Genomic DNA, 18,208 nt, shown 5'->3' on the forward strand with positions numbered 1-18,208 from the left:
GGGCACAAACAGGTAGTTGGACGTTCCCTGAGGGGTCTCAGATTGGAGAGGGTGAAGGCCAGACTGAGGGGCCCTTTCCTCGCCCCCCCCCCCCACCACCCCAGTGCATGAATTTCGTGCACCAGGCTACTAGTATATATATATATATATATAAAACTAGAGTCTCAGGTTAAGAGTAATTTCTCAATAAATAATAGCTATACATCAGGGGTCCTCAAACTTTTTAAACGGGGCCAGTTCACTGTCCCTCAGACCGTTGGAGGGCTGGACTATAGTTTAAAAAAAAACTATGAACAAATTCCTATGCACACTGCACATATCTTATTTTGAAGTAAAAAAAACAAAACGGGAACAAATACAATATTTGTATTTGCATGTGGCCCGTGGGCCGTAGTTCGAGGACCCCTGCTATACATGGTATTTTTATTCTAGGTTTTACATTTTTTAATAAATTTGCTGCCTTATCAAGACTTGATTATGATTCAGCAATATTTAGACTTTGGGATAGGAAATAACTTTTATTAGCTTTTCTTAGTGATTTTGATTTTGTTTTTTAGATATAATTCATATACCATAAAATTCACCCTTTTATTAGTCCTTGACTGGGAATCAAACCTAAGATCCTTCAGTGCCCAGGCCAATGCTCTAACCACTGAGCCCACTAGCCAGGGCTATAGTTTTTTCATTTTAATGAATTCATTTTGTCTATTTTTTTCTTTGTTTATGCTTTTGTTAACATATCCAACAATTCATTACCTAATTTGAGGTCATAAAGACTTTTGCCTATGTTTCCTTCTAAGAGTTTTTAGGTTCAGCTCTTATATTTAGGTCATTGATTGATTTCGAGTTCATTTTTGTGAATGGTTTAAGATAGGGCTCCAATATCACTCTTTTACATGTGAACATCCATTTCCAGCACCATTAATTCTTTCCCTCTTGAATTATTCTCTCTACATTGAATTATCTCAACATCCTATCTAATAAAAGAGTAGTATGCAAATTGACCATCACTCTGACACACAAGATGGCCACCACAAGATGGCCAGCAGGGAGAGGGCAGTTGGGGGCGACCAGGCCAGCAGGGGGAGGGCAGTGGGGGGGGGTGACCCAGCCAGCAGGGGAGGGCAGTTGGGGACCAGGCCAGCAGGCGAGGGCAGTTGGGGTGACCGGGCTGGCAGAGGAGGGCAGTTGGGGGCAATTGGGCCGACAGGGGAGCAGTTAGGTATCAATCAGGCTGGCAGGGGAGTGGTTAGGGGGTGATCAGGCTGGCAGGCAGAAGCGGTTAGGGGCAATCAGGCAGGCAGGCAGGCGAGCAGTTGGGAGCCAGCTGTCTCGGAGTGTGAGAGGGATGTCAGACTGCCTGTTTAGGTCCGATCCCAATGTAGGATTGGGCCTAAACGGGCAGTCGGACATCCCTCGAGGGGTCCCAGATTGGAGAGGGTGCAGGCTGGGCTGAGGGACATACCCTCCCTGCCTCCCCCCCCTTCCTGTGCACGAATTTTGTGCACCGGGCCTCTAGTATCTTAAAATAAAGGAAGTTAAAACCATAATTCCCTATTTGCCATGATATAAGACAAAAGTTTTCTTGCCTTTTGAAAGCCTTGTCCTAACCATGGGTAAAAATTGCTCTGAAGTTTGAAGTTGACGCACTGATGCTCTGTTATTCTCATCGGGTTAGCAGATTGTATCTGAGATGATAGGTGAGCTCAGTATCTCACAATACTTTTCCCCAGTGAGCAAGCATCTTTTTATAGGATTGATTTGATTTGATAATACCTATTTTATTTACTCATTATTATTTTTTAGTTTTTATTGTTGAGAATACTATAGAGATCCCCATTTTTTTCCCGTTGTCCCCCTCAACCCAGTTCCTGCCCTGCCCCAGGCCTTCACCCCTTCTGTGTCCACAGGTAAAATCTTTGGTTAATCTCTTCGAACCTCCTTTCCCCTTCGCCTCTGAGATTCCTTAGTCTGTTTCATGCTTACATGCCTCTGATTCTTTTTTATTCACTAGTTTATCTTGTTCATTAGATTTCTTGTTTGTTTATTTTGATTTTTAGATTCAATTGTTGATAGATATGTTTTTGTTGCCATTTTATAGTTTATATTTTTTCTTTTTTTTGTTCATATTTTTTTATTTCCTCTTCCTCCTCCTCTTCTTCTTCTTTCTTCTTTCTTCTTTCTTCTTTGTGAAGGTCTTTATCTGACACTTAGTTCTAAATGAGAGTTTTGTTGGGTAGAGTAATCTTGCTTATAGGTCCTTGCTATTCATCAGTTTGAATATTTCTTGCCACTCCCTTCTGGCCTGCAAAGTTTCTGTTGAGAAGTTAGCCAACAGTCATATATATGGGCACTGTCTTGTAGCTAACTAATGCTTTTTTTGCTGATTTTAAGAGAAAATTCTCTCTTGGTCTTTAACCCTTGGCATCTATATAATAAAAGCCTAAGCGATCATTACGAAGAAATGACCAGAATGACCAGTCACTATGATGCGCACTGACCACCACGGGGTAGATGCTCAATGCAGGAGCTACCCCCTGGTGGTCAGTGCGGTCCATAGGGGGAGCGCCACTCAGCCAGATGCTGGGCTTATGGCTGGTAAGCGCAGTGGTGGTGGCAGGAGCCTCTCCTGCCTCCGTGGCAGCGCTAAGGAGCAGCAAGCCAAGCGCATAAGGAACAGTGAGCAGGTGGGTGGTAAGGAGAGAGGGGTCCCGGACTGTGAGAGGGCGCAGGCCGGGCTGAGGGACCCTTCCACCCCCAGTGCATGAATTTCGTGCACCGGGCCTCTAGTTTTAATTATGATGTGTCTTGGTGTGGACCTCTTTGGGTTCCTCTTGTTTGGTACTCTGTACTTCCTGGACACATAAGTCTATTTCTTTCACCAGGTAGGGGAAGTTTTCTGTCATTATTTCTTCAAATAGGTTCTAAATATCTTTATCTCTCTTCTCCTTCTGACACCCCCGTAATGCAATTGGTATGCTTGAAGTTATCCCAGAGGCTCCTTACACTAGCTTCATTTTTTTTTTTTGTTCTTCTGCTTGGGTGTTTTTTGCTTCCTCATATTTGTTGATTTGCTTCTTGGAATCCTCTACTCTACTGTTGAATCCCTGTAAATTATTTCAGTTAATGTATGCTTAATTTCGGACTGGTCCTTTTTCATGTCTTACATTCTCACTTAGATCCTTGAAAGTCTTATAAAGATCCTTGATTAACCTTACAACTATGGTTTTGAATTCTGTATCCAATAGTTTCCTTGTTTCTGTGTTTTTTTGTCTCCTCTGCATTTTGGCTGCTTCCCTGTGTTTGTTTCTATGTATAGGTAGAGCTGCTATGTCTCCTGGGTTTGGTAGAGTGGCCTTATGTAGTAGGTGTCTTGTAGGGCCCTGTGGCTCAGCCTCTCAGTCACCTGAGCTGGACACTCTAGGTGCACCCCTGTGTGGGCTGTGTGCACAGTTTAATATTTGAGCCTTGATTGCTGTTGGCATCACTGGGAGGAATTGATCTCTAGGCTAATTGGCTGTGAGGACCAGCTGCAAGTACAGTGGGAGAGCTGCTGTGCAGGAAACAGCCTTATGGAGCAGGACTTGCTTCAGTGGGGCTTTGGTGCTCACTGAGTCTGCCTCTTGAGTATGTTGCTTGTGGATGTGTAGTGTTGTAATCTGATATGGTCTGAAGCTGTCCACCGGGTGCACTGGCTCTAGGGCCTCCAGAGAGGTGCAAAGTTAGCCACTGCCTGGGGCCACCCTGCAGGAGCTATTTGTATGGTGCTTAGAGATGCCCAGGTGAAGCCAGCTGTGAAGCAAGGCAGGCTGGTGCTAGTGCAGGGTCTTGGGCTCTTTATTGATCAGTTTGGGGCATGCTGATACCAGCTGCAGCTTGTTTGAAAGATTTTAGCAAAGTCTGAAACCTGAGCAAGGTCAGGCCATTCATATGGAAAAGCCACTGCAAACAGGTTGGGTGGGACTGAAAATTAGATGGGGTGAGGTCTCAGGAATCACCAAGGTGGAGGAAACAGTGTGGGCCATACTGATGGAAATCAGATATGGCTGCTAGTCAGCCCTGCCAATGGAGAGGTCCCAGCACAGGAACAGTGACCCCTGAGAGCACCCCCATCAGGGAGAAAGCCACCCCTGAGTTCCTGCCTTGATGTCAGATAATCCAGTTCCTCCCATCTATGTTTGAGTCCCCCAGAGCCACTACCCAGCCCTGGAGCTCAGAGGAAGAGGGACCTTGTAAGTTAGTGCATAGGCCCTTTAAAAGAAACACCTGAGTCTCCAGCAGCCCCTCTGTCACTCAGCCACAATCTCTGCTGGTTTTTATAGCCTGAAAGTTATGGGGACTTCTCTTCCCAGCTCTGGGACCCTGGACTGGGGGTCTGGTCTGGGGCTGGGATCCGTGCTCTTCACAGGCTGCCCCCGCAGAGACAATCTTCCACCAAATTAAGCACACATAGGTGTTGGACCAGCCCATTCCCTGCCTCCAGCCCTCCTACCAGTCTCAATGTGCTTTCTTCTTTATTTCTCTAGCTGTACAACTTCCAATCAATTAGCTTTCAGGCAGTTCTGAATGGTGGTTGTTCTGTATTTTAGCTGTAATTTTGATATGGTTCGATAACACCTTATTTTAAAAGCACCAGGTCAGAGACATATGTGTCCTTTTTCCCTCATTGACCTCTCCCTGACCACCTCAACCCCCCAGCACATGCCCTCACCCCCTTAGTGTCTGTGTCCATTGGTTATGCTTATTTGCATGCATACAAGTGTTTTGGTTGATCTCTTACCCCCCACCCCAGTCTTTATTTTTTTAATATCAACAATTCAGGGAAAATATTGACACAATTGGGGGAGAGGCAAAAAGTAAATTATTCAAATAATTAGTTATGGCAGTGGTCAGATTGTAATTTTTCTAATCAGTTTCTTAGTTGTAGGACGAGAAAACAAACAGTAATGTCCACTTACTTTTATTATTCTATGAAATTTAATTTCTAGAATTTACATATTATAGAACTAGTTTCATGTATTTTCATCATTGTAACTTCTCATTAGTGTTCTGTTTTTTTCATAATTTCAGCCTAGAGATGTTGGACAAAGTTGAGCCCCCAACTATACCAGAAGGTTATGCCATGTCTGTGGCATTCCATTGTTTGCTAGACCTTGTCCGTGGCATCACTAGTATGATTGAAGGAGAGTTGGGAGAGACTGAAATGGAATGTCAGACTAGCAGTGAAGCCGCTTCTTCAACAACACAGTCATCAGAACAGCAAGAATTACAGTCAACAGCAGATGAAATGGATAAGGAAATAGGTGTGTTATTGTGATTCTATATTTTTAATTTTATTTGGAAATAATTTGAAATTTATAGAAAAGTTGCAAAAATAATAGAGTTCTCATATATTCTTCACCCTGATTTCACAATTGTTAATACCACCCTATTTGTGTTATCATTTCTTCTATTTATATACATGTCACTATACGTTTTTTCTGGACCATTTTAGTAAGTTGCAGACGTGAGGCCCCATTATCCCTTAATATTTTAATGTGTATTTTCTAGAATTAAGGACAGAACCTACTGTACAGTTCCCATTAAAAATTTAGCATCAATCCAATATTACCATTGAATTCCAGACCCCCTTTAAATTTTGTCTGTTGCCCCTTTATGTTCCTGGATCACCTATTAAATTTGGTTCTCTGACTCTGTACTGTCCTTTAATCTGGGAAAGTTCCTTAATTCTTTTCATGTTTTATATGACCTTGATATTTTTTAAGAGTACAGGCTAGTCATTTTGGTTTGTCCTTTGGTTCCTCATAATTAAATTCAATTTAATCATTTTTGGCAGAGCTACCACAGACATGTTGCTGTGCTATACTTACTGTGTTCAGCAAACATCAATATGCTTCATAATTGGTGATATTAACTTTTATCATTTGGTTAATATGATGTCTACCATGTTTCTTCTGTGTAAAGTTAATTATTAACTTTTTGTGGAGAAATACTTTGAGACCTTTACTTTAAAAGATATTTCCCTCATTTTTTTTCGTTTATTTATAAATTCTTGGATTCCTATTTTATTCAAAGGATTATAATCTATGATTATCATTATTTGGTTTGACTCTCAGATATCCTCGATAGGGCCATGGGGACCCCCTTTCAAGATAGCACGTGTGCCTCATGTCCTTTTGTCATTTTCTGAGCATTCTTACTGTCTGATACAACAAAATGTTCCAAGCTTATCTTGTTTTTTGTCTTGCCCAGTTCAGCAATCAGCTATTTTTCCAAGGAGTCCTAGTTCCTTTTAGTGGAGAATAGTATTTAGATACTAACACATGGGCACTAGGTAAACTTCTTGGTACTTGAATAGGAAATACACACAAGCACACATCTAGCTACATTTAAAAAAATATTTCTCTGTGAAATATCAAGAGGTCACACCAGTTTTTCTAATTCCAGTTTAATATGACAAGGTCTATTTTTAGATTTCCATATTTGTAATTCCCTTCTTCCATAGAGAGAAACTTGATCCCATTTTACTCAACATGTTTACTTTTTTGCTTGATCCCCAATGTATATAATCAATCTTAATACATTGACTCATTGCCAGCTGATCACATAGGGTGAAAGTTTGGCCCAATGAAGTGGAAAGGAATAGGAATTGATCTGATATGTATTCTTAAAAGATATAAGTTAACTTGTATATAGAAATATCTTACCATTGATATTTTAAAATAACTTAGTTTTAAGGCTTGCTAAATTCTGAAACTATAATGTACTTTTAAAGTTTTTATTTATTCAGATATGTTTTAAATATAATAGCTTTAATATTGAATAGTTGAGTTGTTGGTGGAATATTTGATATATTATAAGATGACCAGGGAGATTTTAGAATTTGACATATTGTCAAGTACTATGACATCTATAATTATCATCAAGTAGTTTATTTTGTTTTGTTTTGTTTTGTTTTGTTTAAGTTAATAGAGCTGTTTGGGAAGAAATGGTGAATGCCTGCTGGTGTGGTCTACTTGCTGCTCTCTCACTCCTTCTTGATGCCAGGTATTAAGTCTTTGTAAGTTTTATATTGCATTTGACAATTAAAAAACACACAGTAAAATAGTTTACTTAAATTTGTCCTAAGAATTATTTTCTAATTTTAGTTTTTATATGTGTATAATATTATTCTTTGTTTTATTTTGTTTGTTTTTTTAGAATGGTTTACTGATTCCTAGAGAGAGAGGAAAGGGGGAGGGAAGGAGAGGGAGAAACATTGATGTGAGACACAACATTGATCGCCTGCCTCCTGCGTACCCCCTACCAGGAATTGAGCCTATAACCAGGCATGTGCCCTGATTGAATTGAACTGGCTACCTCCTGGTGCAGGGGATGATGCCCAACCAACTGAGCCATACCAGCCAGGGCATTATTCTTTGTTTTGATTCTCCTCCCTTATTCTATCCTTGCCTTGCTCCCCACCAGAATTGTTGCTAGTGTTTTGGGAAAAAAAAGTCCTAAAATTACAGAATGCTTTTTCATTTCAAACCTTACTGTTACAATTATTATAATCATAGTATTCAATTTCTTGGCTGTTTTTCTTCAGAATTGCAGAATTTACTGATTTTAAAATGATATTTTTAATTTTCAGGTATATGTTAGTTAATATTCCTCCATAAGTATATTGATTTTGACAATTTTTAATAAATTTTCTTAAAACTTCCTTAAATACCTAATTCCACATAGTTTGCACTGTAATTAAAAATAAATTAATCATATTAATCACATTAATGAAATACTTTATTTTTTCAGCACAGATGAAGCTGCCACTGAGAATATTTTAAAAGCTGAACTGACTATGGCTGCTCTTTGTGGAAGATTGGGCCTAGTAACTTCAAGAGATGCCTTTATAACTGCAATATGCAAAGGTTCCCTGCCTCCCCATTATGCTCTTACTGTGTTGAATACCACCACTGCAGCCACCCTTTCCAATAAATGTAAGACTTCAGTTTACTCAAAGTTCTCTTCATCTAGTGGGCTGACAATGGCATAGAGAAAATATTATAGAACTTCTTAGTTCAAGCCTCTGCTCTTCTATTCACTGACTCTGTGACCTCTGTGAGAAGTTAATGTCCCTGAACCTCAGTTTCTTTCATCTTTTAAAAAATAATGGAAATTAGGGTAGGGGAAAATGACAGTAATTTTAAGCAATAATGGTGAAGATAAATCTGGAAATCCTTTGTAAACCATAATATATTGTCGAAATGGTGGTGGTTTGTATGTTTTTTCCAGTGGAACTAGTAGAACAGTAATGTTTGCAACTACTTATATTAAATAGATATTCAAAAAATTTTTCCTTGTTTAATACTTTCAACACATTCAAGTTTCTTCCATGCAATGTAAATATATTTCAATAAGATATTCAATTTTTAAACTGAAAATGTGAACTTTGGTCTCTAACTTTAATTGAAAAGTTTACTGGGAATACATGTTTAAAATAGAGTCCTAATTCTAAGTTCTTACAAAGAAATCTACCAAAGTTACATAATTTGTTAAAGTTACATAGAAAATTAACTTACTTAATATTTGCTTAACTTGCCTTTGTTTTTGCCCTTCCTGAGTTTTAAAAGTGTTTGCATATAGGTAACTAAGTCATCATTGAATTTAGTTTCGTCAAATTAATGTCTTAAAATATAACATTACTTTGAATGCAACATAAAAGTTATATTTGAATTACTTAGGTATTCATTTCTATTGTAGCATATTCCATTCAGGGCCAAAGTGTTATGATGATAAGTCCATCAAGTGAATCTCACCAGCAAGTAGTGGCAGTGGGTCAGCCACTAGCAGTCCAGCCTCAAGGAACAGTAATGGTAGAGTACTTGTTCTTTTCTTGTTTGCCAATTAACTTTCAAGGAAACTTTTGTATCTTTTTTGCCAAAATGTATCTTTATACTTATTTACTTTCTTTTACCTGGGTGTTATCTTTAGAAGAAAATAGATAAATATGCAGTTGACATTATCATAATCAACTATGATAACACAACTTTTAAGGAAATGAATGTATTCTGTGTAAAACCATCCAAACCTATTTTCTTAATATTTTTGGTGTTTTTTTATTTGAATTTGATAATGCTGCTGTACAAGCTTTTAATTTTCAAGAATGCATAACAGTTCTGCAAATATATCCTTTTCTAAATAGTTAACATCCAAAAATATCCAGTGTATGAGGACTTTACTTAACTTGGCACACTGTCATGGGGCTGTTCTTGGAACATCGTGGCAACTTGTCTTGGCAACTCTACAGGTATGTTGTAGTCTCTGGATCAGAGGTCAGTTTTGTTTTATATCTAAGTGCTAACAATTAAACTAAGCAACGTCGATTGGTACTTCGAACAGGCTGAAGGAATAAGCAGTAAATATGAGAAGGGAGAAGTTGGAAGGGAAAGAAGACATTGCTTATGTTGTATGAAATAATGGAATACTTCTCATAATGGTCTAAGTTCTAGACTAAGTTCTGCTTATGCTTGGTGTAATAAGTATTTTATATGACTATTAATTGCTGATTTAAATTTGGTTGTTAGAAGCCTACTACTGATTTTAGTTTTAGTTATTAAAAATTACTACTGAGTTTTAATTTTCATTATTAGAATTTTTATGCTTATAAATTTATTTGTTTTGATTTTTAAAAACATTTTCAGCATCTTGTATGGATTCTGGGATTAAAGCCTAGTAGTGGTGGTGCCTTGAAACCTGGGAGAGCTGTAGAAGGACCCAGTACAGTAAGTTCTAGTCATTCTTACTCAATTAGTGCTTCCCACAATGTTCATATGTTACATTAATTTTATTCTTCTCTTAGGTTCTAACAACAGCAGTGATGACAGATTTACCAGTGATTTCCAATATACTTTCAAGATTGTTTGAAAGCTCACAGTAAGATCAGGTTTTTAAATTGGTAGAAACATTATTATTAGCTATTTATTTTAGATCAGAATGGCTTATTCATTTTTTTATTTCAGGTACCTTGATGACGTATCATTGCACCATTTAATAAATGCGCTTTGCTCCTTATCCGTAGAAGCAATGGATATGGCCTATGGAAATAATAAGGTGTGGTATTCTACCTCTGTATTTTAAATATAGTACATTACTTAATTAAATAAGGTGTGTACTCATCATGATATTAGTATCTTACTAATGGGACCAATATCTTATAGGCTAATCCTACTCTGTTGAGTTTTTACTGTTTATGGATCATAAATCAAATTTTGATTTGAATAAATTTGCATTCTATGTTTTTTAATTATTTCCTGGGAGTCTTATGTATAAATAGTCCAACTATATTTATTCATTGTAAAATGTAGAAAGCATTTTACTTTAAATAATTTTTAAGATATAAATAAATCAAAATATTCCTGTGCTTCCCAGTTATAATAGGAATGATATTTTGAATATAAAAAGACATTATCTCAAAAGTATTTTCTATTCATGTCATCAATGAACAAAGCAAAAAATTAATTTCCAAGGTAGGGAGAGTCATTTATTACCTTCAGAAAGAAATGATAAGCATCTTATTTTTTGTCCCAACAAAGGCAAGAGAAACTGAGACTTATATTCCTTGATTTAAATCTTGTATTGTCCCAATCATAAATTGTAAGTATTATTGTGACATTTTATAGAATTTTATTTCTAAATATGGTGCTGTATTATTCTTTTTAAAAACATTTTGAAAAATATTCAGTACACAAGAAAAATGTACTTATAGAGAAATTATTATTATTATTTATTAATTTAAAACAATAATGCAGGGTAGGGCAAAAGTAGGTTTATGGTTGTGAGTATGCAAAACAGTTTATTCTTGTATTATTATTTATTAATTATTGTATTAATTTCCATACAAACAATGTAAACCTACTTTTGCCTCACCCTGGATCGATGTTTAACCACTGACCCACACTGGCTGGGCAAAAATGATTTTTGTTGTTGTTAATCCTCACCCAAGGATATTTTTCCATTGATTTTTAGAGAGAGTAGAAGGAAAGGAAGAGACAGAGAGAGAAACATCGATGTGAGAAAAACACATTGACTGGTTGCCTCCCACCCTGACTATGGCTGAGGATCATGCCTGCAACTGAGATACATGCCCTTGACTGGAATCGAACCTGGGACCCTTTAGCCCATGGGCCAAAGCTCTATCCACTGAGTCAAACTGGCTAGTGCTAGTGATGTAGGCATAAGAGAGTATTATTAAATTGCTTTCTGAGAGATCAACCAAAGGACTTGTATGCATGCATATTAGCCTAATCAATGGACACAGACACCAGAGGGGTGAGGGCATGAGTTGGGGGTGGGATGTGGGGGGACAATGAGGGGATAAGGACACATATGTAATACCTTAATCAATAAAGAAAAAACAAAAACTGGTGGAAACTAAAACAAAAAAAAAACCCTGTGCTTTCTATAAAAATTCTAAATATGCAGATGCTAAAATGAGTAGAAACATCTTATTTTCTACATTTTTATAGTTTATTAGTTATCAGTGTAAGTTACATATTCTAGTATTAAAGATGTATATATTAATTGTCTGTGGCTTTATAGTGACCAGTCATCTCATTTTGGTCCTCATTGCAGGAATTTGTGCTAATGTGTTAAGGAAGTAGCTGGTGGTAAAGCCTTCAAATTCTTTTTTAGAAGGAGGTGATGTTAATGATACTTGTGTAGGCATAGTACCATGGTCATATCAATAACAAAAATAACTTAACAGAATAAAGCCTAATAATGAATAATAAAGCAAAATAATAGTTTGTTTACTGAATGTCAGACACTACAGTATGTTATTTAATTATTGAAAACAACTCTGTAAGGTTCAGTAGCACTATCCCCATTTTATATATGAAATATGAAATAGCTTAAGTAATTTGCCTGGGATCACCTATTTTGTAATTGGTGAAGCTTAGATTTAAACCCATATATGTCTCATTCCAGACCTCCATTTTAAACCACTTCACTAGTGACTTTTGTGTGCATCAAAGTCAGCTATGAGATTTTTTTGAAAATATAAATGTCAGGGCCACATTCTAGGCTTCCTGAGTAAGAATCTTTGGGTATGAGGCCTGGATATCTATACATTTTCTTCAATGAGATCAAGAGAGAGGGAGTACGTGCTTGCAAGCTCTCTGGTATCTTTTCTCATAAGGACACTAATCCTGTTGTATCAGGATTGTATAATCCTATGATCTCATTTAATGTCAATGATCTATCTTATGGGCTCTCTCTCCAAGTACTGTAACATTAGGGGTTAGGGTTTCAACTTGTGAGCTTTAGAGGGACACAATTCAGCCCATAGCAGAATCCTTTCCTTCTGGTTAGAAAACTAGTCATTTTCTGTGTCTGAAATTTTTGAATTTCACTTTTCCCTCACTAATTCATTCTCTTTATAATTAAATTTTCAAATTAGGAGCTATTCTGGATACTTGCGGTTGGGCAGAAAGGCTTATCTCATGAGGACTGAGGTTTTATTATCTTTATTGCTAACTTTGTACTAACTAGTCATATATTAGTTCTAGTCATGCTCTTCAGAGTGTTCTCAGTTTCATTTATAGTTCCAAGTACTCAAATTTTTCTTTAAATACCAAGATGTAATATGTTTTCTCTCTAGGAACCCTCTCTTTTTGCTGTTGCTAAATTGTTAGAAACTGGTCTAGTTAACATGCACCGAATAGAAATTCTATGGAGACCTCTAACTGGTCATCTACTTGAGGTAACTTCTTTTTAAAAATTATTATATTCATTTATTTTTGTTAAGAATAAAGACTTAACACAATGAACTAATAATTCTGGATATCCATACACAAAATCAGGATTAATTTTATCTATATATTTTTATCAGGGACTGAAGTTAATTATCTTGCTGAAAGAATTCTTTTTGTTTTGGGCTGAAAATGGGTGCTATATCAATAAAATCTCTAAAGTCTCCTTCAGCTGTTAGTTTGGGTTCCCTTTCTTTTATGATACATCTTTTAATCACCTTATTTTTAGCTAGTTCAAGGCAATTGGGACAGATTTAGTAGTAAACTCTCCTGTTTTACAGCCTTTCCCATGATTATGAGATAGATCTCCTACAAGGGGAAAAACCTGTTTGGTATCACTACTTGTAGATGGCACCACGGAATTTTATCTGGATTTGTATTCTCTAGTATTCAAGTTGGGGTGATTCTTAATCATTAGCTTAATAATAGCTGCTTCTATCAGTATACATGTGTATGTGCAGTTTTGGTTTATGATGCCATGGTCATTTGATACTAATTTAGTAACCTGACAAAGGTATTATTTTTAATAAGAAAAACAAAAGTGCTAGTGCTTTTCTCCACCCCCCTCCCCATTTTATTTGGATTACTTTTATGAACTGTTAAAGGACATACGCAGATTTCTTTATTATGGATATTCTCCTCAAATGGCAAAAAATGCCATTTTTAAATTGTAGCACATTATTTATGTGGGTAGACCTAATTAGAAACATTAGTATCTGCTTCTTTTGTTTATTCTGATGACATCATTTACTTTCATGAAATCCTTTCTTTTCTGTGACTTGTTTGATTTCATCTTTTATCTTCTGTCTCTCTATTGCTTCCTCTTACCCATTATTCAGAAGGTAAGCTTACCTATATTTTGGATACAATATTTCCTTCAACCCTTATTGATGAATATTTGATATAATTTTTTAAATGTGAAAGGATAAAAAATGTAATGTTTTTATTTTTCTTTTCTCAAATTGATATGTAAGCTTAAGTATATAAGTTATATATTTAATTTTTGTTCAATGTATTTACCTTCAGGTCTGCCAGCATCCAAATTCTCGAATGAGAGAATGGGGAGCAGAAGCTTTAACTTCACTTATTAAAGCAGGGTTAACATTTAACCATGATCCTCCACTTTCACAAAACCAGGTAGAAAAAAATCTTTTTAAAAAAGAATATTTAATGTAAAATCATCTTCCTTATGTAATTTTTTCTTAATTTATCAAATGGCTGATATTTTAAAAGTGGGTTTTGTTGCTTAAACAATGATATGTAGGCCATGGGTCTCCAGGTTGATGTACCTGGATATTTAGGATTATTGTTATCTAATGTTGTAGAAACTTTCTTGTGCATGACATTGAACTAAGTTAATAAACTACCTGGAATTTGTCTCCCAGTCCAGAACTTTCAGTGTTGGGGCTTCATTTTGGGGCCCTATTTTATTAGTCTCTTTTTCTTTCTTTGGTCCTTACCTATCTCTGACATTTTTCTTCTCATTACCCTTACATGGGGAGAAAACAAGTGGCAGAAGGGATGAACACAGTAAAATAGATTTTTATTTTTCAGTAATTTACAAAGTTATTTTATGTTTTCATAGTTTACATTAGTCTTGAGTTCTTTGTCCTGACTCAACTAATCAGTCATATATATTTTATACAGTTTTTTAAAAGTTGGATGTGAGGGCGATCTGGCTGCGACATCTGTCACCCCATTGATCGCCAGGGTTGATTCGGCTGATCTGGCTGGCTAGGCGGGTGTCCCCCTCCTCCCTCACCGATCCATGTGCGTCCCTCCCGAGGCTGCGCGCTCGGTTGAAGAGGACGACCTTCCCCCCCCTGCCCCAGGAGAGGACCGGTCTTTGGTCAAGGGTACACGAGTAGCTGCGCTCCCCTGCTAGAACCTCCAAACAAGCTCTAAAAGTACACCAAAGGTTTATTGTTTGAAGATTGAGTAGGAATGAAGCATTTAATGAAGCAACTATTCCCATTGCTCTCATTATCTTACTGCATTGTAATTGTATTCTACAAATTTATTCATCAAACTAGAGGCCCAGTGCACAAAATTTGTGCACTTGGGGGGGGCCGGTTCCTCAGCCCAGCCTGGGCCCTCTTGCAGTCTGGGAGCCCTTGGGGGATATCCGACTGCTGCGGAGGTGGGAGAGGCTCCTGCCACTGCTGCTGCGCTTGCCAGCCGCAAGGAAGTTCAGGGTTTCTGGCTGAGTGGTGCTCCCCCTGTGGGAGCGCACTGACCAGCAGGGGGCAGCTCCTGCATTGAGCATCTTCCCCCTGATGGTCAGTGTGCATCATGGCAACCAGTCGTTTTGCTGTTCGGTCGATTTGCATATTAGCCTTTTATTATATAGGATACTTATTAAGTACGTAAGGCAGGCAGTGTTTTAGCTTTTGGAGTAAAATGATGGGCAAAACAGAAAAGTTCTACATTTTTATAGAGCTTTTATTTTAGTGATTTCATATTTTTTTCCTACTGCAATTTTTTTGAAAAGAAAACCCTTGTTTATGTGTATCTTCAATGTCTAGCTTAATACCTTGCACATAGTGAGACCTTACAAATGTGTGTTCAATCAGTGAACCAAATAAATGAATCTTTGGAGAGAAGAAACTTAAAAATGAAGCAAGTGCTTTCAGCTGCTGAAAGTAATAGAAAGGAGTGCTGCTTTTTTTAAAAAAACTCTCCAGCAGATTTTGTGCTTATATGTCATCTTTGTTTACCATACTTATTCATGTTTTAGAAGTATTGAGAATTTTAAATTTAAATACATATGCTATACATTAATAGAGTAAATGATAGGTAATTTTAGAATTTGGAAATTGTTTTCCTTTTTACAAATACAGCTAGATATTATATAGATATATTTCCTTTAGTGAGATTTATTTCTATATGTATTATTATTAATATCTTTTAACATAAGGTCACTCCCCATTTATCCTGAATTCTAACATCTTTTTTTTAAAATATACTTTATTGATTTTTTACAGAGAGGAAGAGAGAAAGATAGAGAGGTAGAAACATCGATGAGAGAAAAACATCGATCAGCTGCCTCCTGCACATCCCCCACTGGGGAAGTGCCCACAACCCAGGTACATGCCCTTGACTGGAATCGAACCCGGGACCTTTCAGTCCGCAGGCCGACGCTCCATCCACTGAGCCAAACCGGTCTCGGCCTGAATTCTAACATCTTAAAAGATTGATTTTTATTTTCTCTTAAATTAAAAAACAATATAGATGACAAAATAACCCCTAATGATTCCTGTTAGAAAATTATATTCAATGTTTATTTTACTATAAAATTTGTGTTTACCATTGCAGTCTGATTGGAGGTGATTTTGAACTTAAAAAGTCTCAGCAGAGCCTTTCTGTCTTTTTGGGCTTCTTGTCCTAATTACTTTCTTGCCCTCTTTTCAGAGACTGCAGTTGCTTTTATTGAACCCATTAAAGGAGATGTCCAATATTAACCATCCAGATATCCGACTCAAGCAACTAGAATGTGTGTTGCAAATTTTGCAGAGTCAGGGAGATAGTCTTGGACCTGGATGGCCATTAGTGCTTGGAGTCATGGGAGCAATCAGAAATGACCAAGGGTAAGTATTTCAAATTAACTTTCAAAAAGTAACAGAAAAAGGGAATCCATCCTAAAATCTGTAGTAGTCGCAATTTTTTATATATACTCTTTCTGCTTAAGTTCAAGTTCTACAGTTTTTCTTAACTCTACCCTCAAGTGGCTACAGTGAATTATTAGGGCTCACTTTTGTTTTGGAAGGATGGGAAAATTGCTGTTTATTGACATTTATACAAGGATACAGGTTCTTCAGATAAATGTATCAATCTAACAAACTTTATAGCACATGCAAAGATTGGGCTTTCTTTTGTTAAATACTTGGTAAAAAGTAAATTTACATTTATGGCTTGACCTCTCTGCATATATTGGGAAGTCTAAGAAATTGCTTTTAAGTAACCCTTTTTCATTGATTTGTTCATTTATTAAACACTAGAGGCCCAGCACATGAAATGGTGCATGAGTAGGGTCCCTAGGCCTAGCCTGCGATCAGAGCCATCGTCTGCCTGCTCGCCAGTCCCACCCAATGCCGCCCACCCCAGTTCCCTCTTGGCCGGGCGATCAATCTGAGCCTGCGGGGATGGGGGAGGGACCAAGAGGTCGGCGTTCTGCCAGCTCGCCAGTCCCCAGTCCCGCCCCACTGCCACCCACTCCAGTTCTCCGTGGTTCTCTGTTGGCTATCCAGCGATCGGATCCTGTGGGCTCAGGAGGGACTGAGAGGTGGTCAGTGCACCTCATAGCGACTGGTCAATCAGTCGTTCCGGTCATTAAGCCATTACATTTTTCTCTTTTTATTATATGGGATTGGTTCTGTGCCTAGTATATTCCAAATACTATGCTTTCTAGTTATTCTGATTACACAGATAAATAGCTCCTGCTCTAAAAGTAGAATCCCTTCCTCTCTGTAAAAAATCAATAAAATATAAAAAAAAAATAAAAAATAAAAAATAAAAGTAGAATCCTATGGAAAAGGAACAAACCCTATAAGTAGGATATCCTAGTAAGAGAATAGTTTTTTATGTTACAGAAGTATAATAATCCAGTTGGAGGGGCCTCTGCCCCTGGGGAAGGACAGAACCAAAATTATGAAGGATATTATATGCTTTCATAAACTACTTGGACTTATCCTTAATGTATTAGGGAGGTATTTTAGGATTTTAATCAGAGGAGTAAATGTATCTGATATGCATATGAGATGTATCACTGTGTCAAGCAGCCTGGAGGAGTGGATGGGAAAGCCTACTGTGCTCTCTAGAAATAGAGAGGAGATGGATTTGAGCTACTTATTAACAGATTAACTTTTAGGGGGAAAGGGTTTTAGGAAACAGAATCAGGAATAATGCCCAGATTTCTGGCTTTGCTTAGTGTATTGTAGTCCAAATTACCATAAGGTATATAACTAAACTACAGGCCCGGTGCATGGATTCATGCACTGGTGGGGTCCCTCAGTGTGACCTGCAGGGATTGGGCCAAAACTGGCAGTCTAACATCCCCAAGGGATGTAATAGTGCATGAAACAGGAGGTGGCCGGGGAGGAGTCAGAGCCCAGGCCAGGCGCCACGTTGCTCCCGCTCCATCTTGGCCCCACTGCGCCTGCTGCTGCCGCTCAGTAGGCTCGCTGCCACTATGTTGTGGTCTCAGTGTGCCCATCCTAGGGCAATACCAGCATACCCATGATGGAGAAGCGGCTGTGGGCTCACACCCAGTCAGTCCCTATTGCGGTCCAGTCTGGATGGGGGAGGGTCGCACAGGAGGAGTGTCTGCAGGAGAGGCTCGTGCTGCCGCAGCAGTTGTAGGAATGCACTGACCACAAGGGGGCAGCTCCTGTGTTGAGTGTCTGACCCCTGGTGGTGAG

General features: G+C 37.9%; 1 protein-coding gene across 1 annotated transcript in view; it reads left to right on the forward strand.

The window, feature by feature from the left end:
• The window catches only part of MON2 (MON2 homolog, regulator of endosome-to-Golgi trafficking), a 115,585-nt gene that overhangs the window by 52,305 nt on the left and 45,072 nt on the right, over positions 1-18,208 (forward strand). Inside the window, exons 12-22 of the mRNA XM_006767132.2 lie at positions 5,071-5,303; positions 6,966-7,047; positions 7,795-7,979; positions 8,743-8,855; positions 9,185-9,289; positions 9,684-9,764; positions 9,842-9,915; positions 10,002-10,092; positions 12,641-12,742; positions 13,818-13,928; positions 16,203-16,378. Of these exons, the coding sequence (XP_006767195.1) occupies positions 5,071-5,303; positions 6,966-7,047; positions 7,795-7,979; positions 8,743-8,855; positions 9,185-9,289; positions 9,684-9,764; positions 9,842-9,915; positions 10,002-10,092; positions 12,641-12,742; positions 13,818-13,928; positions 16,203-16,378 (1,353 nt within the window). The remainder of the gene's footprint in view (positions 1-5,070; positions 5,304-6,965; positions 7,048-7,794; positions 7,980-8,742; positions 8,856-9,184; positions 9,290-9,683; positions 9,765-9,841; positions 9,916-10,001; positions 10,093-12,640; positions 12,743-13,817; positions 13,929-16,202; positions 16,379-18,208) is intronic.

This window comes from Myotis davidii, unplaced genomic scaffold (genome assembly GCF_000327345.1).
Source record: "Myotis davidii unplaced genomic scaffold, ASM32734v1 scaffold402, whole genome shotgun sequence".
In the NCBI taxonomy this organism is placed as follows: Eukaryota; Metazoa; Chordata; class Mammalia; order Chiroptera; family Vespertilionidae; genus Myotis; species Myotis davidii.